At 44.2% G+C, this 24,617-nt stretch overlaps 1 protein-coding gene across 3 annotated transcripts in view; it reads left to right on the top strand.

The window, feature by feature from the left end:
• Positions 1–24,617, top strand: part of XPO6 (exportin 6) — a 44,542-nt gene that overhangs the window by 16,138 nt on the left and 3,787 nt on the right. For all 3 annotated transcript variants that reach the window (XM_033166468.1, XM_033166467.1, XM_033166469.1), the window contains 15 exons: positions 847–1,300; positions 3,956–4,082; positions 5,039–5,148; positions 9,398–9,506; positions 9,951–10,043; positions 12,331–12,400; positions 14,390–14,549; positions 15,663–15,755; positions 16,759–16,903; positions 17,620–17,766; positions 18,170–18,359; positions 19,999–20,154; positions 22,437–22,551; positions 22,774–22,945; positions 23,519–23,680. In XM_033166468.1, the coding sequence (XP_033022359.1) occupies positions 847–1,300; positions 3,956–4,082; positions 5,039–5,148; positions 9,398–9,506; positions 9,951–10,043; positions 12,331–12,400; positions 14,390–14,549; positions 15,663–15,755; positions 16,759–16,903; positions 17,620–17,766; positions 18,170–18,359; positions 19,999–20,154; positions 22,437–22,551; positions 22,774–22,945; positions 23,519–23,680 (2,303 nt within the window). The remainder of the gene's footprint in view (positions 1–846; positions 1,301–3,955; positions 4,083–5,038; positions 5,149–9,397; positions 9,507–9,950; positions 10,044–12,330; positions 12,401–14,389; positions 14,550–15,662; positions 15,756–16,758; positions 16,904–17,619; positions 17,767–18,169; positions 18,360–19,998; positions 20,155–22,436; positions 22,552–22,773; positions 22,946–23,518; positions 23,681–24,617) is intronic.

Raw genomic sequence — 24,617 nt, 5'->3', positions numbered from 1 at the left:
CATGAAGATTGAAAACATTGGGAAGTTTGGGAACCTCAGTCTGATCCTCAGCACATACATGCTTGTGAGCAGCTTGCAGTAAGCTCCAGCTGAGATGTCAGTCTCTGAAATAGTGGGCGGAAAGTCAGAAATGATAAAACATAGTGTCTAAAAATATGAGCGGGGAGTTGAGATGTCCCTGATTCAAATTTTGCCTCAACTAGAACCTTGACTAGCTGGATGTTACGCAACCCCACCACCACCCACACGTATTCTGAAATTTAGGAATGCTAATACTGGTCTAGTTTAGTGTTGTTAGGATCACCAAAGGAAAATATGTGAACTGCTTTGAACAGTCAAGTGTGCTATATAAATGTTAAGAGACTGGCTTGCTATGATCAGTGAAGCTCATTGTGTGATCTTGGACCAGCTACTATCCCTTTGTTTCACCTACCCCACAGGGATGGGGCTGGAGGCAAAAACACGTCTGTTAGAATAAAGGACAGGGTTGTCCTATAAGAATTTCAAGTGACAGAAGTATGAATGATAATGCTGATGTTTCCATTTATCATTTCTCTACACTAGCTTGTTGTTGAAGAATACTTTTCCAATTTTATACGTGTGTGATTGGTGTGTGTGTGTGTGTGTGTGTGTGTGTGTGAAACATATATATTTGTAAAATGTCACCATGAGCTCCATGGAGGAAAGATGGGATAAATATATAGTAAGTGGTGGTAGATCCTGACCACAGTTTACCAGATCTGGTTTGTGTGCCAAAATGGCCAAAAGCTCTGCACCAAAAAGAGCTTGGTTCTGATCCATGTGAATTCTGCAAAGTAGACTTGGTTTCGATCTTCCCTTCCCCAGGTGACCTTTTAAGTAGCTTGTTGCAGAGTCCCAGCACAGCCAAACTATTGAACCAGCCAATCCCCGTCCTTGACACAGAGAGCGAGTACATTTGTTCCCTGGCATTGGAGTGCCTAGCCCACCTCTTCAGCTGGATCCCTCTGTCTACGAGCATCACCCCTTCCCTCCTCACCACCATATTCCATTTTGCCCGCTTTGGCTGTGACACCCGAACCAGGAAGATGTCCTCCCTCAATGGCAGCAGCCAGAACTCTGTCTTGAATCAAGAACGTGGCCGGCTTGGGGTGCTTGCCATGTCTTGCATCAATGAACTGATGTCAAAGAACTGTGTGCCTGTGGAGTTTGAGGAGTACTTGCTGCGGATGTTCCAGCAGACGTTTTACCTCTTGCAGAAGATCACCAAGGAGAACAATGCCCATACAGTGAAGAGTCGGCTGGAGGAACTGGATGAGAGGTAAGGGAGAGCCAGCCCAGACAAATCGATATTGTTGATCTTTTCTGTTTACTGCAAGATGGTCTTTACTGACTTATTGTCATGCATGGTGTGTCTAATCACCTTTTTTCAGAGTCCCGTGATGAAGAAGGAAGGGTGGGCAGGTAGGTGTGACCAGGTACGTTGGCTGTGGGAGGCTGACGTTGCAAAGCGACTGCCGTGTTTGTATTCCTTCTTCCTCCCCCCCCCCCCCCGGTTCATTACAGTTTGGCTGCAGGTCTGAGGTTGTACAAGATCTGAATTTGCCTTCATTCGGTTGTTGCTGAAAGCAGCCAAAGAGACATAGTGAGGTAAAGGGGTCTTCCTTTTCTATTTGGCCTCTTCTGTCAAATTCCAAACAGATGGGGATGCTAATTGTAGGCATGAAATCACACAGAACCATTAGAGGTTTTGAAGTAACTTAGGAGAGCTGCAGTGTCTTGTGCTATTGAACCAGCTATGCAAAAGAAGTCGGTTTATTTTTCTGTTCCTTTAAATACATATAGATTTACTTGTACTCTTTTTAAACAAGAGACTGGTAACCTTGGGTCACATCCACACTATACATTTAAAGCACATTCAATGCACATTTAAAGCACTTGACTCCCCCCAAAGAATTCTAAGAACTAGTTTTCTCCTTGGAGAGCTGCACTTCCCAGTACCCTTAACAAACTGCAGTTCTCAGGATCCTTTGGGTAAAGCCATGTGTTTTAGCTGAGTGCTGAATGTGTATTAAATGTATGCTGTGGGATCTGCCCTTAGGCAAGGCAAGTTTGTTTGTTTTTAAACAGAAATGTACTGAGAAAACTTTGGGCTGCTTTTGTCAGTGACTTTTGACAATCAAGCAAAAATACCTTGACTTTCTAGAGGAGCTGTTGAAGTGGATACTGGCAGAGATGGCTATAGGATTCAGCACTCCTTGTGCTTCAAATTGCTGCCAGACAGCGATTCAGGGGATCTATTGGTGCAACTGACAATATCATTTGTTTCTACAAATGAATGTTCCCGGAAGGCTAACATCAAAAACAAGAAGTAGTGGTGTTATAAGTCAGCACTAGCCTATGCTTGTGCTTGAGAGGGTTGGCTTTTCTTAGACTGTGAGTACCTGGAGGGCATCCAGCCTAGTCACACCTTATCCAATTCCCAGTTTTTTCTACACCCACTCATCCCAATCTTTTACCTAATATACGACCTTCCTTCTTTCTTAGTAGACACTTCTGCTGCAAAGGAGAGGGCACATTATGTAAAGCATCTGCTAGGTCCTGCATGTCACTAGTAACCATGCTGTGCTGTTCTTTTTTTTTTTTAATAGGGATTAGCTGAAGTTGGTATTAAATTTGTGAGCAGCAAATCAAATATATATTTTTTTGGGGGGGGACTTTCTGGCCTACTCTTTCCTCATTCACTACATAAAATCTACCTGCCCGGTTCCTCTTAACACTACCACCACCCAGCGCTCTATATTTCAGGAGCAGTTTGGACTTTGCCAAATCCTGGTATTGAGAGCTGGTGTGAATTGGCCTTTCTGAGTTAGAATGACGATTCTGAGTTTTAATTCTCTTGGTGGCCTCAAGGAATCCATTTCCCCCACATCTGATACTTGGAGGGTCACAATACCTATCAATATTTCAGGACCAATCTAAGGATCCCCAGGATAATAGACATGAAGGAAGTTGAGAATGTGAAAGAAATGTTCGGCAAATAACAATTATTATAATTTTGTCTCTCTTTCAGAGGCACTTAAGGTACAAAACGGAAGATGTTAAGACAACCAGTAAAGTTGTCCAGGGTCTCTGTGTGTGCTGTGCACCAAGGAACTCTTTTTAAGTTCTGTGGCTAGGAAAAAAGACAACTTGAGGAATTTGAGTGTGTATCTCTGTTTTGCAATGTTCTTTTAATAAGCTTCCCCCAAGAACTGGAGGGTTTTGCAGCTGTGTGATTGTTCTGCCTTCAGGTGGGGACTCGACTTGAACAGTGATGGGGCACCAGCAGCCCTCCGAATGTTGTTGGGCTCCAACTCCCATCAGCCCCAGCTACCAGGGCCAATGGGAGCGGGAATCCCTGGACTATATAAAGTTTTTGGGGAAGAGAACAGCTTTGTTCTTTGCTGCCAAAGCCCTGTGTTCTTTCATAATTCAATACCTTAATAGTAGAGGATATTAGTTGTGCTATAGATGGATCCACTGGGATCATTTGGTTTTCAGAAGCACCACCCCCCTTTCCCCCATCCATCCTTCCCTATCAAGGCCAGCTCTGAAAGTCCTTCTGGTTTGAAAATTGGCATGCTATGTGGCATAGTGGGCTGTGGCTTGAGATGCACAACTATGTTTCAGCTAACATAGGTGACATAATGGGATTTCTTAGCAGAAGGTTTGAGTTGGTATTTTGACAAAAGCCAAAGTTGCCGTTGATGAGAGAATCTCTTTCTTGCTATGTTTCAGGTAATAATGGAATGAAGGGTTTCCCGCCGTGTAGGTAATTTATGTAGGGATTTAATTTAATTGTTTTTAAAATGGCTGCAAAATGTGTTATTTAATGAAAGAGGTATGAAGTAAATTTAAATGTTTCAGTGCTGCTGTTGCTTCTGCCAGTATTCAGGTTGACTTGATCAGGTTTTCTCTTGTCTTTCCCTTGTAGTTACATAGAGAAGTTTACTGACTTTCTGCGCCTCTTTGTGAGTGTCCACTTGAGGAGGATTGAGTCCTACTCCCAGTTTCCCGTGGTTGAATTCCTTGCACTGCTGTTCAAGTACACGTTTCATCAGGTACAACACTGGCATGTCTCTTCTCCTTAATCCAGCTTTGTTTAGAGTTGATTATAAGGTGTCATGTGAAAACACTCTGTCAGATTTTTACTGCATTCAAATTAAAATGTTACTCTTGGATTGCAAAATAGCAGCAATCCTGGTCTCCAGATTGACTGCTGAAAGCCCTGGGTGCCTATTTCAGTGATTTCCTGGCATGCTTGGAAATATTATATTGGGTACCACACAACACAGAGGTCTCGACTGAGATCAAATCTCAGTAGCTGTTTTGGTTTCCAGGAAAACAAAAATATGGAGCCAATGAGCAAATGAGACAGTATTTAGTTTTGATAAAAATGGTACCTTTTATTTGGACCAGCTTTTCTTTCAAATGCAGGATGCAAGCATTTGAATCTCTTGGGTTTGTTCAAAGATAAGGAGTGGGGAATGAGACGCTTTTGTGCCAAGATATGGTGTTTACATATCTTGTTTTGTCTCTCCATTGTTGGTTTTTTTTTCCAGCTGCAGGGTACAGTAAGAAAACCTAAATTAAAAAAAGAACATATGCATTACTCCCTCTTCAAACCCCAAGGGGTTCTTAGAGAAACTGGTCATGAAAATAAGAATGAAAAGACCTAACAAAATTGGGACCTAAAAACTTATCGGAGTGGTTTAACAACCAATTCCTCTTCCAGGGAACTCTGGGAATTGTAGCTCTGGCAGGGGGATAGGAGTCCCCAAACAATCCCCAGCACCCTTAACAAACTGGTTCACAGAATTCTTTGGGGAAGCCACAACCGTTTAAAGTGGTTTGATTCTGCTTTAAATGTATGGTGTGAATGTGGTCTAAGGTGACATTAGGAGGGAGGCAAGGGAGAGAAGTTCCGTTGTCTATCAAGTGGCTATTACAATTCTCTCTCTCTCCATATCCAGTTTGTGCTACTGTTAAAAATTGTCTGTTGACTTCCATGTTTCAGCCTACCCACGAAGGTTACTTCTCCTGCTTAGACATCTGGACTCTCTTCTTGGACTACTTAACCAGTAAGATAAAGAGCCGTCTGGCAGATAAAGAAGCAGTTCTCAACAGGTAAGATAGATTGGCAGTGCAGTGGAAGATCCCTTGCTCACTTGTATCACAACTTTTCCTGCTGTTTCCTTCCTTCACTGGGCATCATTTTGAAGGCTACATAGGGTGTTGTTGTTTTTTAAAGACTTGTCCTTTTTCTAGCAACTTGGGATATAATCCTCTGGCTGCTCTTGCTCTGTGCAGAGGCATTCAGGATTGCAGCAGAAAAGGCCAGCTTTATTTTTACTTGCTGTTGTTCTCACAGAGTCCATTTGGGTGCACTGCACTGGCCATAGTGGAGAGAAGCTTGCCTTCAGATATGTTTCTAAGCTAGAAATGAAAGCCTGATCTACCAAACTTGCAGCAGAATGGTGTGCCAGAACGGACTGTACCATGTCACATCACTGTAGGTTGGGGCGGGGGGTATTTTGAGTACTCTCCCACATATATAAGTTGTTGTTGTTTTAAAGCACCATAAAGTTAAAAATCAAACTGGCATTCAAGGAATATTAGTTCTATCTCAAACTAGCTTTCTAGTTTTAGACCTTTCCCCCCATAAAGGAGCATTTGGAAAAAGTGACATCCCTCCTCACGTCCCATTCTCAATGAAAAGGGGTAATGCATTTTGCTGCTTTGTACAGCTGCTCATGCAGACCTAATATAGTGGGAAATGAAACACCCCTTAACAGTTTCAGCCTGAGTCTCACTGGCTTGGATTAAGGAGATTGGCAGCCAGAAAGGATTAGTTGCTCACAGAGGGAGTTCCAAACCTTGTTTTGCAAGAATGCAAGAAGAGGGAGGTTGCGTCATTATTTCTGGGCATGTTTCTTTTTAATGCAACTCTTACAGCTGTCATAGGGACAGGAAGTTGTAGAGCTGTCATAGGGACAGGAAGTGTTTACCTATAAGCGTAAGTGTGCTTACACCACAGGAACAGCATTTGAGGCTTCCTGTCCATTTTAGTTTAAGCCTCTTCCAAGCAGAGCCTCATGTATAAATCACCTACTCTGGGTGCTTCTCCCAGCCTCCCAGTTCAATTGACATCCTGGCCTGACCCTATTCCTTGCTCAGACTCTCCGTGTGCTTAAGATAGAGAGCTCATTCAATGTAGTTGTTTGTCTCTTGAAATGGTCTGCAGAAAGGGATTTGGGAGCACACCTTGGGTTTGCATGCTCAGTGGAGGAGGAAACAAATGACCCAAAAGGGAAATGTTGGTTCAAATACAGGATCTTGGGGTTTAAATCTCCCCAGACTGCATGTTCAAATAACCACAGGATCTCTCCTTCAGTAGTTCATTTCTCACCACGCTGAGAAGAGCATGAGAGCGTGTAAGATAAGCTGCCCGCAGACTCCCTCAAAGCAGGTGGGGGTGGGAGAAATACATTTTTAGCTTGTTCACTTGTGTTTTGCATATGCTGGAGCGAGCTTTTTCTCAATGCATTTTTTCTTATGAAAGAATAGTGGGACAGCAAGTTCTTCCTGCAACTTGCTATGTCACTGCTGAGGCTGATGTCACTCAGTGGTGTGTTGCTTTTTTCTTTTCTTTTTGTTTTTCAATTGGGGAGCTTCGTGAGAAAATAGGCTGAGTTCTGCATTTGTTCACGCAGTAAACACCACATTTCTCAGAAGGGCAGTCTTAAAAATGAAGCCATACCTGGAAATGTTGTAACGGTATTTGCAGTTTTGTAGGAAAGGGTATCAGTTCCTTGTGCATGATTGGGGTTCTGGGCATTTAAAAATACGGAATGTATATCTGTATTTGGGTCCTGCACTAGGAAAAGCAGACTTCTGCACCCTGTATAAATTAGGCAAGTCAAACTAATTTTCATAGCATTTATTTGCATAATATATTCTGGCCGTGGGGAAGAGTGGAGAGCATTGTTAGGAAACTAATAACCCAATTCAACTTCTGCCTCTTGAGATTTCATTGACGCACTTTCCAAGCATATCTTTGAAGCCCTCAAGGACTAAAGTTTTGCTTGTTTTTAACAAGAAAAGCTAAACATCTCAAGGTGATAAATATCTGGTGTGATTTTGGTGCATCAGTGCTGTAGATAAATCTCAAGTTACAAGGAACACTTATTATTTTGAAATTCAAACCAGCAGCATTGCACACTCGCAACTGCAGTTTGACCTTAAAACATAGATTCCCTTCCCCCCGGAATATACAAGCAAACTTTCACGCCATATTACTCCCTTCTTAAATGTGTGTGTGTGTGTGTGTGTGTGTGTGAGAGAGAGAGAGAGAGAGAGAGAGAGAGAGAGAGAGAGAGAGAATTCTTTCTCTCACCCTCTTAAAAGTGCCCAAGCCTGTGAGAGTGCAGGTTGAGCTAACCCTGTGGAAATCAGGTGTGGAAGTGTAGCCTGGATTTGAAATGGAACTTAGAATGACAAATAAGAGAGAAACGTAACACAGTGAATCTTAGACTTTAAGATGGTGTCAGAAGCATGAAGAGTGTGTGCAGAAGAATAAAGACAGAGAAGATGAACAGATGATGTATTAGGGCACCTTCCCCACCCTAGTACGGCCCAGGTGCTGATGGACTAAAACTCCCATCATCTCTGACTATTGGTCATCGTGGCTGGTCCGTAAACATCTGGAGCACAGCTGGTTAGGGGAGGCAGCACAGGGTATGTACACGCTTAGCAATCAGATTTGATTATGCATAACAGAATTCCTTTCTGAGTAGCTCAATTGTCCTCATATTTAAATGAAATGTTGCTTTCTGCCAAGGCCTTAGTGAGAACTTCCTCTCTCATGCTTCGTTTAGCAATGACTTATCTTGAATAAAGATGTGGTGTCAGACCAAGGGATGATAAAACTCATTTTCCAGATATTACCTAGGAATTTAAACAGAATTAAACATTCTTTGTGTTCTTGATACCAGTGTCAATGAACACTGGGGGTGATATTCAACTAGGTCTGATTCAAAGTAAACTCATTGGAATTAATGGTTATGACTAAATTAGTTCCATTAATTTTACTAGGTCTACTCTGAGTAAAACTTAGTTGAACATCACCCCATAATTGCTATTTTGCAAACCTTTTTTGAAACAACAGCAACTACACCCATTTGTTCAGATGTCTCATGTCAGATGCACGCCATGCCTTTTTCTCTTTTGTTGTCTATAAAGTATAAGCCCTGCCCTTTATCCAAAAATAATCTCAAGAGGTGCTTACAAGTCTCCTGTCCTTGGGCTCACCATCCAAAAAGGCATGGCACACAAGGAAAAAGGAATGGGAGGGAGAAGAGAAAAGCAAGCTTGAGCGCAGCTCCTTAAAGTTGCAGTTCCCTCTGTGGATATTCTGAATGTGTAGAATAGAATCAACTCCTTGCTGGTGGCATTAGCAGTTCTGCTCTCTTGACCTTTATAAAGAGCAGTCCCTCCCTCAAAAGCACCCTCTTACTTATTTAGGGCATTCGTACCCTGCTCTTCAGCCAAAAGACTCCCAGAATGGCTTACATACAATCAAATGAATAAGGCAGACCCTGCCTATAGGCTTCCAGTCGGGGGGGGGGGGCATGACACACACAAGGGAAAAGGGACAGAAAACGAAGAGGAGGGAATTACCAGCTTATGCATAGTTCAGGGGTAGGAAGTGCCTGATGGAGCTGGGATTTCAGCAAAGCTGGTGGAATGAGCCCTGCTTCCTATCTCTCCCCACTGAGTCAGTCTGACAGATTGGCTGCTACAAATGGAACCTGTAAACAACAACGAGCACATCTGCATATCAGCTGGTGCCTATTATATTTCAGTGGTGGCAGTTCACACGTTCATTTGCTAGCTATGCTGATAAATTATCTAGATTCTGGTGTGAACTTGCCCATTGTTCCTAGCATGTTTCTGATATTGGACTAGGGCAGTAGTATAGAGCAGCAGTCTTCAGTCTTTCCAGACACACCTTTGACCCAAATATGCATTTGGGGACCCATTTCTCCCCCTTCCTTTTTGCCATATATTTGTATGGTGGCAGTGCTGCTGTTGCGACCCACTTTAGACCAGGCTGTGACCTAGTGATGGGTTCCAACCCACCAGTTGAAGACCAACGTTATAGAGGAAACATTATGGTCAGCATTGAGGCCCCAGAACCTACTACAAACAGTGGGTTATGAGAGTCTAGTTCCTTCCAGGGCTGCATCAGATCATACTGTGGGTTAGCCATCTCTCCAGTTTAAGTAACTTTGGTATAACTTCTTATGGACTTATCATTTCTTTCCATAACAGTAGTTCCAAATTTGATTGGGGTTTTCCTTTTGCTCTTTCCCAGGTACGAAGATGCCCTGGTTCTGCTCCTGACAGAAGTATTAAATCGGATACAGTTCAGGTACAACCAGGCCCAGTTGGAAGAGCTGGATGACGAGACGCTGGATGATGATGTAAGAAGCAGAGGACTGTAGACTTGAGAATCGTAATAACTGTGAAAGTAAAAAGTAGAAATCATTGTGTTTCCATTGCACATTATGGAATCAGAAGGCATGTGCAGAATAGCATAGCTGAAATCTTTCAGGGTTAACAGCACTTTGCACCACTTCCAATGCCTTGTGCCTTATGATTGCAAGCCTGGGAAGTGTGGCGTGGGGGTTATGAACCTTTTTTCCAGGTGTGCTAGGTTTTTTTTTAAAAAAAATACTTGCAGATTTGTTTTTAAGTTGCCAGAGTGCTCCAAAATGGCATTTCTTCACCCATAGCATGAACTGGAATTGCCCACTCTACCACTTCAGCATTCTGTTGCCTCATTTTTCTACTTGTGGAAAATTCGTTCCAACAGCCCTGGTGCAAAGGCAAATAAAACAGCTGATCATGGTTTTTCTTTCTCACAGCAACAGACAGAGTGGCAGCGGTACCTACGCCAGAGCTTGGAGGTAGTGGCCAAAGTAATGGAGCTCCTGCCAACGCATGCCTTTTCAACCCTGGTAAGTGGGGAGTGTGAGCTTTACTCTCACCGTCTTTCAGAGTTTCAGATCCATGCCATTGTTACTTCAAAGACCTGCTTTTTGATGTGAGGTGTAGCAGGAATTCCAGGTGGTTAGAAGAATTGCCTGTTTGCGTTCACTGCAAGCTCAACCCTAAGGTTCTGTTGTCCTGATATAAACATGCCAGATAAGTAAATGGTGGTGGGAAAAGATGTTTGAGTTTGAGGATTGTGGTCCTCCTGGCCTAGAATGGAGGCTCAAATAATAATAGTAATATTAACTTTTTAAAAAATAATAATACCCGGTACACATAACTCACTTGCAAAGTTTCTTTCATACACGAAAGGCATTAGCTCAACTTCAAGCAGTGCTTCAGTCATTCACCTTTTCAAGGAATCTTAAAATTATTTGGCAAGCGTAAAGTAAAAGTATTTGGTGGAAATTGTGTTCCTGTGTGCCACTTTTGTATAGAGCAGGGGTGGCTTAACCTTTTTCTGACTAGGGTCCACTTGGAGGGTTGGCCACTCCTTCCACAGCTACATGCTGCCATGCACATGTCACAACATCATGCTTGCTCACATGGGCACACCTCCACCTTGGGTTCCAGTTCGAGACTGGATATCTGTTTTCTCACCTCCTTGGCAGAAATCACACAAGGAGCATGCCAATTTAGTAGTATGAGATGGCTATGCTAAACTTTTGCCCACTAGGAGGTAGACTTTTGAGTTCATAGAGCTAGCTGGAACAACTATGCGGTTTAAATCCTGACACATGACATTGACTCCTGGGATGGCAGCCAAGGCATCTGATCTCCTGTCTCCTGTCTTGCTTCCCTGTTGCAAAGCTGTGACATACCTGCCGGCTAGTAACACAGCATGCCATCTCCTTGTCCGGTTGTGCTAGATTAGCACTTAGAATTCCTTGGTGTGAGATTGACACTTCTGGCAGGGATTCCCTCACCTGCTCATCTCTTGGTGCTTTCCAGTTTGCCAACAGATGGTGCATTTTTAAACCTATATTGCAAATGAATAGCAGCATGGTGTGTGTTTAAAGGCTTGCAGTCGTGGGGGGAAGGCTGTGTGGCTTTTCACATTTTGGGAGCTGGTGTTGCTGCTTCTATCTTTCAGCATTTCATCCTTTGACCCTTGACCTGTACACTAGCAGAACAGTAGCTATAAATGACCAAAGTGACAAACCACATGTAGTGCTACATGCATTGTTGGGGGATGTTTGCAAGAGACTAGAGACAGGTTAAACCCCTCCCTTCCTGGCCAATATTAGCATGTGACATTGTATGCCTTGTTTGCCATTACATCTGGGTTTTAAAAAAATACTAAGCTGGGGGAGGCAGACTTCAGTGGAACTGGATCATACCACTATCCTGCTACCCCCCCACCCCCCGGCACCATTGCAATATTGAACCTGAGGGTGTGGGAGTCACATTAGTACCTATAGGAACACTTTCTAAGAGTCATTACAGAGCAGTGTAGGACAGTTTATGGCAGGAATGTGACTGAAGAAGGAAGGGTTTAACCTCCCTTTCTCATGTACAGTTTTTCTGGTGAAAAATGTAAGGTACGGGGAGTGACATCTTAATGCTGTCTTTAAAAAGATAGGCATTGTTGCTAATGATATATTTAGTGCCACGTAGTTTTGACCATAGGGTAAGGGTAAAGGTAAAGGTAAAGGTACCCCTGACCATAAGGTCCAGTTGCAGACGAATCTGGGGTTGCGGTGGTCATCTTGCTTTATTGGCCAAGGGAGCCGGCATACAGCTTCCGGGTCATGTGGCCAGCATGACTAAGCCACTTCTGGCGAACCAGAGCAGTGCATGGAAACGCCTTTTACCTTCCTGCTCACCCCGTTGCGGGGATTCGAACCACCTATCTTCATAGACTTCCCCAGAAACGAATGTGAAGCCCTTGGGGCACTTGAATGCCGGGTAAAGGCAATGGAGGATGTTACTGTTAACCACTGGGACCCATGCAGTTCTGCAAACATGTATTTAAGAGCATTCTGGATCCTGCTGCAGACCATTAGTAAGCAAGTCCTGTTTTGGAAAAGCCTTCTTTCCCAGGGGAATCATTTTCCTGCAGTGTCCCATTGACATCATTTTTCATTGTAAGGCTATGGTAGTGAACCAATCCTGAACTCCCAAACTTTTATTTTCCCTGTCCATGAAGGTTTAGGTGACAGATGAATTGTGCTTAGGTCCACATTTTAAACAGGGAATCATTCATGGTTACTGTAGTTGAGGACCTTGTAGTTATGCTTGTTTTCTTCTCAGTTTCCAGTTCTCCAGGAAAATCTAGATGTATATCTGGGACTCCAGCAATTCATAGTCACTTCAGGAACAGGTAAGGCAAACTACCAGTGTTTGAAATCTCATGTGTGTGTGCTGTGTGTTGCTATAATATGGGGCAGATCACCGAGCTGGCATTCTTTAACTTGGGAAAACTGCTTTAAGTTTAAGTTCATACTGACATAAACAGCAATTTATACTGGCAAAAACATCCCAGTAGCTAAAATTTGCTTACTCTGTATGGTGTCTTAACTATATTATTCTGCATTATATAGAGGTTAATACATTCTACCTGTTGTAAATTCCTTTTTGGCTTACAGAAATATGACTTTTATATGCACTTTTTAAAAAAGGTGTTTTAACTTGTGCATTATATAACTTGTCTCAAGTGAGGTTTTTCAAGGGGGGGGGGCAATGTATTTTTTATCATGTCCTTTAATAAAATTCCATATAATAATACAGTTTGGCTAAACACCTTGTATGACACTTAAGTAGTTTTATTTCTGAAGTGTCTCAATCAAAGTAAACTTTAAAAAAAAGTATAACTAATAGGGCAGTAAAACTGAAGCAGCATAAAACAGTTAATAGACTGTAAAACATTTTTTTTTAAAGATTACAAGGGCTTATGAAAATAATAAAAAGGACCTTTGCCTGGAAGCAAAATAACAAAAATAATGCCAGGTAAGCCTCTTTAGGGTGAGGCTGTTCTACAATTGGGGTGCCACCACTGGGAAAGCCCTCTGCCTGCCAACCAACCACCTCTCCTCAGATGGTGAGGGCATTCTGTGGAAGGCCTTCTGCTGAACATGTTAAGGTACAGAAAGGTATATTTGGAGATGGACTGGTTTTTGTACCCCTAGATGTTCAAGGTCAAACTGACAGTTTGAATTTGGGCTGGCAACAGACCAAGAACCTCTGCAACTAATGCTGGAGAGGCTTGAGAGAAGATCAGAACACCCAGACAAGTTAGGAATCTGGCAGCCACATTCTGCACAGACTGCAAGGCAGCCCCGTGTAGAGCATTTTACAGCAGTCTGGGCATGTTCAAGGTCAAAATGGCTGGTAACCACCCACAACAGGCACACTAACTCCTAGGGGCTGGGGCAATTTCGACTCCTTCCCCACCAAAGTATATCCGCTGTTGAAGAGCACACCCACAAGAAAACACACTGGGATTCAGTACCTCCAATTAAATAGCAGGAGTCAAAGAAATCTTACTTTTGTGACCAGAGGTGCCATCTTCTTAAGATGATTGAGGGTGCCGGTGTCGCTTAAGAAGATGGCACCGCTGGCCACAAAAATTAAGATTTCTTTGACTCCTGCTATTTAATTGGAGGTACTGAATCCCAGTGTGTTTTCTTGTGGGTGTGCTCTTCAGCAGCGGATATTAGAAACACACCGCTTGCACACGAAAGCTCATACCAATAACAAACTTAGTTGGTCTCTAAGGTGCTACTGGAAGGAATTTTTTTATTTAGCTTCTCTATGTTGCAGTTGTATAGAGCCCACCCCCTCGAACCAATCAGGATTTTCTATCTCCGATTAAACTACTTTGACTTATGCTGTTTGGGTCCATGTTGTTGCTTGTGTGGTAAAACGGCGCCACCCTGTTCTGGAAAATATTTTAGCCTTTTGGGAGGAAAAGAGCTGCAAATAATTAGTAAAGATTAAAACCCCAATGTCCTCTTTTAACAATGCCCCTTTTAAAGCGGCCTAATTTAGCAGTCTTGCTTGCATTCGGTGCTTGAACTGTGACCTGCAAGACAGCTAATGCAGAGCAAATGCATGTAATGTAATTACAGTAAATGTTTCATTTCCTGGCAAGCTATCTGCATAATTAGATTTCTCATATGAGTGCCTTGTGTGTTACAAGGTTATGGCTTCGGACAATCTTTGTATTTGAATTCTATGAAGAGTTTGTGCAGGAGACAGCCATTTCTTTAAATCACCTTAATGGGCAGTAATTTGTCCCTATTAGCAGAAGCACTTGCATTCCGGTTTCTCCTTGCATTTTTATTCCCACTGGCTCATGCTGTCCTTTCAGGTCACAGGCTGAACATCACCGCAGAGAACGACTGCCGGCGCTTACACTGCTCCTTGCGCGACCTCAGCTCCTTGCTCCAAGCGGTTGGTCGGTTAGCCGAGTACTTCACGGGGGACATGTTTGCCACGAGGTTCAACGATGCTCATACTGTAGTGGAGAGGTAGGCAGCGTGACACTCTTTAGAGTTGGATTCTGGGACAGGCCTGCTAATAGCTGCTGGCATTTCAGCTCCAGCCACTGTCTGTCTTTATGCTATGCCTCCTGTAGGTCTTTACGTGCAGTCCTAAGAGAATCCTGCTGTTCTTTATGCTGCCGAATGCCAAGGTGACTCCTGAGCAGTTTACACACACTGCTTAGGAATGCTAATGATTAAGCAGCATATAAATGCATTTAAGTAGATAAAAGAAAGAAAGAAATAAAACACAGAAATCAATAGCACAGCATTGTTAAAATGCTGAAGAATTTTAAAAATACACCATAATTCAAATACACTATAAAGCAATCCCATTATAGCACCAAAATATAAACACCAGTGATTACAATATGCAGCCGTGATTATGGGTGTTGTGCTTCCAATGGAGAAAATAGAAAGATGCTTTATACCAAATCAGGCCACTGGTCTGTCTTGCTCAGTATTGCCCTCACTGACTGGCAGTGACAGCGGAAGTGGTAGGGCTGGCATGCAAGCCTCTTACCTGTGGGCCAAAGTAGGCAAGGATCCTGATTTGACCCAGGAAGCCCTATTTCCTCATCTGCCCCACACTGATGTGATATGACCTCAGGCAAAGCCATGACTGCAAAGGACTAATGAAAGTGCACTTTAAATTGTAAACATATAAGAACACTGGCAGGATTATTATAATAACCTGCAGTTTCATAAGAGTATATATTTAAAGTAGATGAATAAATGAGCAAATTAAGTTAATTTGGATATGCAGAAGATATTAAAAATAAATTAAGGAACCACAGAAAGAGGGGGAAGGAAGTCAAGTTATGAAATGTTAAAATGATTGTAAAATTAGTGAAATGTATAAACCTGAACATCATTTTTTTATTATTAATTGCTAAAAGCAATTGATCACAACATCAGGCCCCAAAATGTCTTCCACCAGCATTACTTATAAATGGTTCCAAACTGAGCACATGTTCCCTTCCTTTCCCTTCTGTGCATCCAACTTAAGGCAGGGTTTATGTTCAAGATAGGAGAGGATCCTGTATATTACTGAGTCCCACTTTTCCTCATTTCCTTGCCTCTTATCTCCTTCTCCCACAGACTGGTCAAGGTAACTCTATATGGGTCCCAGATTAAACTCTACAATATTGAAACTGCTGTGCCATCTGTCCTGAAACCTGACCTAATTGATGTGTGAGTATGAAATAATAAAAAAATGCAGTGTTAGAAACATAGCTTTCAACTTTCCCTTTTCTTGTGGGAAATTCCCTTATTCCAGTGCCGTTTCCCACTGCAAAAAAGGGGAAGGTTGATAGCTATGGCCGTTTCCCAATGCAAGAAAAAGGAAGGTTGACAGCTATGGTTAGAAAGTGTTTTGGAAATGCTCACTTGAAGTCTGGTTCCTTACTGAAACCAAAAGACATGTTTTATTCCTATGCAAGGGAACTCTCTAGCGTTCTTCACCCTGCAGTCCTTGATAGTGATGGGGGTTGCAAAAGATCTTTCCTGCATGGGAAGTCAGAGGGGCCCAGCAGAGTCTGAATGACCACAGCCCAGGCCCCACCAGACTTCTCTTCCCAGCTGGCGATCCTCCTCATCCCAAGGCTAAACAATGCGCCCAAAGTTTTGCTTCTCCATGTCCTGTGGGAGGGAGTTGCATGGTCAGAGTGCCACTATGATCTGTACAGCTTCTGTAGCAGCTTGTCAACAGTCTTTAATAGATTATGGCATTGCTAGGAATGTCAGATGTTTTCACTCCTTGACTCCATAGGCCCAGCTCATGTGTCTCATATCCTTTCCTCAGTGTTGCTCACTCCTTCATGATGCAACTGCCCCAGCCAAATGATGTCATGGACTGCTGTGACCTGAGCCCAGCCAACCAGTCTCCCAGAGCCTGCATGATATAATAGTGGTTAAAGCAGCCTTTCTCAACCTTGGGTCCAACATATATTGTTGGACTACAACCCCCATCATCCCTAGCTAGCCAGACCAGTGGTCAGGGATGATGGGAGTTGTAGTCCCAACAACATCTGGGGACCCAAGGTTGAGAAAGGCTGGATTAGCATGTTAGACCTAGGAAGCCTGGGTTCAAATCAGATACACGACTGGAAATGAGTAGAACTGAAGCTTATTGGTCTTGTGTACTTCTATTCCCTTCAGCTTACATTTGAGATTCTGTCTCTCTCTGTTTCTCTAGGCATGCACAATCCCTTGCAGCCCTGCAGGCTTACTGTCACTGGCTAGCACAGTTCTACGGTGAAGTTCATCGGCAAAATCCCACACAATTTGTCTCCCTTGTCTCTACTGCCCTGGAAGCAATCACTCCACTAATCAGTTCTAAGGTACCATGCATGACCCAGAGGCATCAGCCATTGTGTACAAAACCAAGCCTTGAAACTATCCCTCTTTTGCCAGGCTTTTGAGGTTGGGGACCGGTCTTATTGGTCAGTATGTATAATGGGAAGCTGCCTCATTTGAACTGTCAGTATTGAACTGCTGCTGGGTTGAGCTACCATTTTGCAGCAATACGAGCTTCCCTTTCTTGGGTGGGAGGTGACCTTTCAAAGCGAGTGCTCAGGAGAACAAAAGAGTAGAGACCACCATTCAAGAAAACAGAACCGGAACACGAGAATTTGGCCTCCAACCTGGTTCTACTTTGTCCATCCTGTGCTGTTTAGAGCGGTGATTGAGCTGCAGTCCTCTCCAAAACTTTCCAGGTTGGGTTCGGGCTGCTCCTGTCTTGTCTTCCTTGTCGCCAATTGAGGAGGCTGGCTTAGCTTTTTGATAAGTGGCTCTTCCTCAGAACTCCTGAGAGGTCTTAAACTTCTTGCTGCTTCTTGTAATCATGGGCTGTTGTTGCTGGTTGGCTCCCCATTCATAAGCTATTGAAGAGGTTCCAGAAGACCAGTGCATGTCCTTCAGCTGCCCCTCCATGGAGTAGAAGTCACAACAGACCTGTTCACTCCTATGTACCGTTTCTGGATCAAACCCATCTGTTGATTCAGTTACAAAAGAGGCTCAACATCTCTGTCCTCCTCCCCCCCCCCCCCCCGCTCAGATACAAGAGAAGTTACTGTTGTCCTCCTGCCACCTGCTCGTCTCCTTGGCCACCACAGTACGGCCCGTGTTTCTTATCAGCATCCCAGCTGTCCAGAAAATGTTCAACAGGATCACAGATACTTCTGCTCAGCGCCTCCCTGATAAGGTACGGTGGGACTTAGTGAGCAAGCGGCCATTGTATTGGCTTGGATAGCGGAGCAACACCACTCTACGTCCATTAGCTGTAGATGTTTCAGGCACAAGAAGTAATTTTGGGTAGCTTAGAAGTGGCCTGCTTCCGATCTCACAGCTGCTTCCAATAAAGAGAGGGGAAAGGAGCAGCATGCATGTGTGTTTTGCTTAGTGCTCAGTAAGCCTGTTGACTCTAAGCTTTTTGGCTCTGCTGTTGGCATGTCTGTGCAGTGTAGTGTCAAGGCAACCCCACCTAAATGGTTGGACACCAGCATCCTGTTCCCTTTCAGTGCTGCTGATTGTGTTTCCTCAGCTGCTGCTCCTCCCTCTCCCTCCTTGCCTCTTTTCTTTTTGTTGATCTGTCTTATTCTCCACAGGCTCAGATACTTGTGTGCCGAGCGCTCTCAAATATCCTGCTGCTGCCGTGGCCAAACCTCCCAGAAAGTGAACAGCAGTGGGCTATTCGCTCGACTAACCACACCAGCCTAATCTCTGCCCTCACCAGGGATTACCGCAGCCTGAAATCCAGTGCCATCTTGCCCCAGAGGAAAATACAGCAGGACGATAGTAAGTTTCCCCAATACAGGTCTTGTTAGGAATGGCAGAGTAGCTACTAGCACAGTCAGAACTGACGGATCGGTAAACCTCTCCGACATTCTGGCCAAAGTATCCACGCAGCAGCTTTGCATAACTGATGTCTCAGTTCCCAATGGTCCATTGGCAATTAACCCTTACTTATAGCTGTGAGTAACATTGAGATCTTGAAGTCCTCCTCAGTCCAGGAGAGGTTGATATCAGTTTTATTTCCCTTCCAGCTGGTCCTTCTGGGGAAAATAAGGGGATTGGTACTGGGGGTTGCGAGGTTTGGACAAATGCATCTCTCATACTCTGTAAAGTGTCGTGCTCACTAATGGTACTATATAAATACACTCATCCCCCCACTTGTGTGTGACTGTGTGTATATGTGGCAATTCCTAACCTGAAATGGCAAGAGACAGCTGGAAAGTCCTTGTGGCTCGCAAGGAAACCTTCCCCAGAGCCTGAAAAGGATGTCAGTGAGCCAAAAGTCCAGGGGAAAAAATACTCCAAGGGCTCCAAAATGGCATATGGGAGCTCTTGCTGATGCTATGGTACCCCGTTTAGCAGCTGTTTGGCAGGAAGCAGCGTGTACTGCACCAGGCTCCCCACTTACCCGAACCCAATCAGGGAGACCTTGTGCAGCACTTCAATTAAAGTTTTAAATCAGGGGTCCCCAAACTAAGGCCCGGGGGCTGGATGTGGCCCAATCAACTTCTAAATGCGGCCCACGGACGGTCCGGGAATCAGTGTGTTTTTACCTGAGTAGAATGTGTCCTTTTATTTAAAATGCATCTCGTTATTTGTGGGGCCTGCCTGGTGTTTTTACATGAGTAGAATGTGTGCTTTTATTTAAAATGCGTCTCTGGGTTATTTGTGGGGCATAGGAATTTGTTCATTTTTTTTTTTTCAAAATATAGTCCGGCCCACCACAAGGTCTGAGGGACAGTGGACTGGCCCCCTGCTGAAAAAGTTTGCTGGCCGCTGTTTTAAATCCCAATTCAACCTGTGGTTGGTGGTTGAGGGGGAGAAGAAAGGAATAAGGCACTTTTGCAACCGCATGTTTAATCAGGGGTTTAAAGCCTAATTAAACACTTGATCGGTGTGGGGAGGGAATAAGGAGGCGATGTCTCTACTGCCATCATTTCCTCCTCCTCCTCCTCCTCCTCCTCCTCCTCCTCCTCCTCCTCCTCCTCCTCCCTTTTCCACCAACCAGCTGTTTCCTCGTTTGGCAGCATGGATCACTTCAGATGGATCCAACCTGGAGCAGTTTGGGGCTGCCTAGACAAATCCTGGATTGGCCCAATTTGGTTTGGGATCCTGGATTTGTCCAGACAGGCTGCACAACTCTGGTGATTATGCTGCCTCTCTTCAGAGACAGGACAGACTGACCCATTCTCAGTAGAAGCTGTTTAGGAGGAGGCAGGGACAGAGTAGGGAATCTTACAGAGATGCACCTCTGGGATGGGTGTCTTGGGTCCACATTTTGTAATTTCCCATGAAAAACCTAGCCATTTTCTCATGGCAAATGGTTTGGGAATTTCGGGCTACCAACTGGTAACTTTTATCTATTTTCAACACCACTGGTGCCCTGGGCTGATGGTTTGAATGTCCTCTCTTGATTTTGCAGCCAAGACGGTTATCCATCAGACTCTCAGCGTCTTGGAAGATATCGTGGAAAGTGTCTCTGGGGAAGCCACCAAGTCCCGCCAGCTCTGTTACCAGTCACTACAGGAGTCTGTGCAGGTCTCGCTAGCCCTCTTCCCAGCTTTCATTCATCAGTCAGGTATAACCACAGGGCAGTCTTTCCTGACGTAGGTCATTCAGGAGCTCTCACCTGTACTTGGCAAGAAGTCCCATCGGGCTGCCATGGTTGTACAGGCGCTGCTGGCGCCACATTAATACCTGCCCATGCCTGTGTTGAGAATATTCATCAGGAATCAAGATGGCACTATGTATGCCACTGGGCTGTCCCAACTGGTTGATCTTTTCCATGTACAGGGAACAATTCTAATACAGGCCCTAGCAGGTTTCAATGTTTGCAGTGAAGAAAATTTGGACAAGGCTTTCGAACCAGATGTGAGTGGTTTGCAAAGGTGACTCATTAATTTGAGCAAGCAGAAATTAAGGGCAACCTCAAATGGTTTTTAGGTTGACTTTAACTGTCATTTAAGTAGATAAATAGGTACCGCTCCAGCGGGAAGATAAACAGCGTTTCCGTGCGCTGCTCTGGCTCTCCAGAAGCAGCTTAGTCATGCTGGCCACATGACCCGGAAGCTGTACGCCGGCTCCCTCGGCCAGTAAAGTGAGATGAGCGCCGCAACCCCAGAGTCGTCCGCGACTGGACCTAATGGTCAGGGGTCCCTTTACCTTTACCTAACTGTCATTTCATTTTGAGTGGAATTATATTTGCTTATGCTACGTCTTTTGTATTTTATTGTACTTGCAATGGCCTATGGCTGCAAGCAAGAAATGCTTATCATATTGTGTCCAGGTAAAAGTTGGGAATTTGTAGTGCAGGGGAGCCAAGAATCCAACTTTCTAGCTGTACCGGCTTAAACCCAACCAGTCACGATTCGCTCTTTCTGGAGGAAAGCTTGCTTTGCCTCAGCCAGTAGGAATCTTTATTATCTGGTGGGCATCACTAAAGTGGGGAAATAACTCTCACCTGCTCAATTGCCCAGGTTCCCTCAGATCCAAGGGCGAAAAGAGCTAAAATATATTGTGTGTAAATTATTTTATGCTTCTGAACTTTAAAACAGCCTTGGTCTGACACTGTATAAGGCAGATTCCTATGTTCCTACATATGTAAGAGGTTGCATGGCTTGGTCTGTGGTTTGTTGCTCAGGTGCCTCATGAGGTGCTGAAGCCCAGAACTTCAGTTTTGATCCTGCATTGCTGAGTCTTAACACTTAGCTTGGTATGTTTCCAGGTGGCACATGCCCTCTTCTTGAGTACATACAGAAAGCATGTTGGATTGCAACCCAAGGATACAACACTAGATTACGACCCATAGCCCACTTGTAATTTGTTTATTTGTTTAAAATTGTATGCTGCTTTTCCATATCAATATGCTGAAAGCAGCTCACAGCGTAACAAAGATACAAATACAATGCTTCATTACGAAAGCAATAAAAAACTCAATCATTTCAAACATAACATGATCTTCCAATAAATAACTTGATTTGTCTGAATGTTAAAACATTTAAAAATGATAATAAAGCAAGCTATTGATCTTTAAAACGTTATCAGTTAATGCCAAATAAATAAACATTCCAATGCAATCATATATCAGCACTAAGCTAAGCAGCAGCTACTGCATGGCAGTACTATACCAAATGGTACAAAAATCTAAAAAGTGTATAAAATGTTTCATAGTGGCTGAACATGTAAATTTTATATATAATAAAATGAGCAAGTTAATTGCTGTCACACAAAACTTCACGTCCAACCCTAAGCTGTGGTCCAACATTGGTGCTAAAAATCAACCTAGAGCAAGGGTGTGAGCCCGCAAGAGGAGCAGAACATCTAGAATCACAAAGACCTGTAAGCACGACAAAAATTTAACTGTAAGTGTCAAAGTGAGTAATGGGTGTGAGCCTTCCCTGAGTTCAGCATGACTTCTTTTTTGAGTAGGTGCACACCTGTAACACTAAGTATGGTTATATATAGTCCACCCTCTAACAGAGTTTAGGGCCAGATGTCAGAGATTATTTTTTTACAATCCTGCATTTCCGCGGTCAGCCACTAGAGTTCAATGTAAACCATTCTGTGCACTAATCCAGTGCCTTGCCATTGACTGTGGGGCTGTACATGTTATTACACTGCTAACACTCAGAGCCATGTCACCAGCCGCTTAGCTGTCCATTTCTCGAATCTGCTGGGTAAGGAGGGCTAAGATGTCAAGCCTTTGGCATTAGCTGTGCAGTAGGCGCCGGGGGAGGATTCCCTTTGCCAGTCCCAGTGTCAAATAGCAAAGGTGGCTCCTGACCAAGAACAGTCACTTGTCAAAACATTGCTTTTTCGTTAATGCTTTCCTTTTTGGCTCCTCCGTCTTCTTGTCTCCAGATGTGACAGATGAAATGCTGAGCTTCTTCCTCACCCTCTTTCAAGGGCTGAGGGTGCAGATGGGTGTGCCTTTCACTGAGCAGGTCATACAGACATTCCTCAACATGTTCACCAGGTAACCCGCTTACCTTCCTGTCGCTAATCTTTTGCTGCTGTTTGTTTGACACAGAACGTGAATATGTAATAATGGGATGGAGCTCGCTTTTGAGACTGCTACGTGGCTCAGATTTCAGAGGGGACAGGGAATTCTCTATGCACTTACTGCCTGTAAACAAATGCTCTCAACTAGACCCAAGTCTTCCTGAAAGCTTAATTGTTTTTTGTGTTGTGCCCCTAGAGAGCAGCTGGCCGAGAGCATCCTCCACGATGGGAGCACTGGGTGCCGAGTGGTAGAGAAATTTCTGAGGATCCTTCAGGTGGTGGTGCAAGAGCCAGGCCAAGTCTTCAAGCCTTTCTTACCCAACATCATCTCACTCTGCATGGAGCAAGTCTACCCAATCGTTGCGGAGGTAGGGCCATCCTGGGGCTGGGCGAGAGACAGAAGTGGATGGGGCAAGGCAGAAGCTCTTGCAGGGTACGAATCATGGGACAGCAGCAGAGCCACACCCATGAGAAGCGTTGCAGTCAAATGCACAAATGGACTCCTTTAAAAAGGATCTGTTTTTCAGACACTGCCAAGTGATCTGTCCTTGGTGAGACCAATGGCAGGGAGGAGGTAGGCAGCAGCCAAACCATCCGCGGGAATTAAATTGTCAGGAAAGCAATGACACTGTTTATTATTTTGCTTCCCTGTGGAAACAAGAGGACAGAATATTGCATGGAAATAAGCTGCCTTTAACTTTTATTGGGTGGAATATGGATTGAAAATCAGGTGGTCATCTTATTTTCTTTTAAATTTTATTTTTGAGAGGGGCAGTGCTTAAAGGGTGTGCAACTGCAGCACTAACCCATGACTGCTGGCTTCTTCTGCTACATAGCAAATGCTTCCCTCTGACCATCTGCCTTGGGCTGTGCTGGTAATGAGATCCGTTCTGGCGATGGGTGTGTGGTGACTCCCTGTGTGCTTTCCCTTTGTCCCCAAGCGATCCTCTCCCGATGTGAAAGCTGAACTGTTTGAGCTGCTTTTCCGGGTCCTTCATCACAACTGGCGATACTTCTTCAAGTCCAGCGTTCTGGCAAGTGTCCAGAGAGGCGTAGCTGACGAGCAGATGGAGAACGAAGCACAGTTCAGCGCTATTATGCAGGTACCTGGACGGATGTCGGCTCGTGTTCTCACTTCCTTATTTGTGAGGGCCCAGGTGCTTTTGGCTGGCAACTGTAGGAAACGGGTAACACTGTGAAATGGGGCTCTGTTCCAATACAGCAGCTACAAGAACGCAACAGTCCCTGGCTTTCCCATGAGTCCAAATGCTGTCCTGACACGTTAAGAGAAGGACCTACTTGATTTGCATTGTGTTCTTTGTACAATTCGAAGGCTCAAGACCTTTTCAAAAGAGGCAGTGCTTAGTGCAACTGCATATTTTAACTTTGTGACATCATAGAGGTGTGGAGGATGGCGATGTGATGGGGAGCAGCCTGTGTTATTTTAAGAAAAGCGAGTTAACTCTTTGGTCTGGATGTTCAAGCAAATCTCTAGCATCTGCTTTACCAAGTAGCTATTGCGGAGGCCTCACTTCAACCCTGGAGTTACTCACTGAACCCACTGGAGGAGTTTCTTCTCAATACACTGCTGTTCCTTCTGTACCCACACTTGTTCCTAGTTCTCTTGTCTACTGAGAGCCTGTTAGTTGTTTGGTGTTTGGGGCCATTCCAGGCAACTCCTGCTCAGGTTCCCTTCTCATTCCAAGTGCTGAACACTGTTAATTTGTAAGCAGAAGATTGCTAAAAAGCTGACAGCTCAGTAGTGACTGATTCTAGCCAAGTGCTTCTGGCTGTTGGCATTCCAGTTGGCTCATGCTCTTTGGGAGAGGCGCTTCTGCTTAGTGCTCTCTGAATCTTCTGCATGGCCCAGAATGTCTGCATCCTGCTGGGGAGTCGTCTGCTTGCTGCTGCCGCCATGGTCAAAGTCCAGTCTCTAGTCTATTCGGCCATTCTCAAATTCTTGTTTAACTCCATGAGGCAGTCTGGGGAGAAGTAGGAAAAGCTCCTTCCCTGGCCCTGTTTCCTTCAAAGCCTCAGTCT

This window comes from Lacerta agilis, chromosome 13 (assembly GCF_009819535.1).
Source record: "Lacerta agilis isolate rLacAgi1 chromosome 13, rLacAgi1.pri, whole genome shotgun sequence".
Classification (NCBI taxonomy): Eukaryota; Metazoa; Chordata; class Lepidosauria; order Squamata; family Lacertidae; genus Lacerta; species Lacerta agilis.
This window is presented reverse-complemented; position numbering and strand designations above follow the sequence as displayed.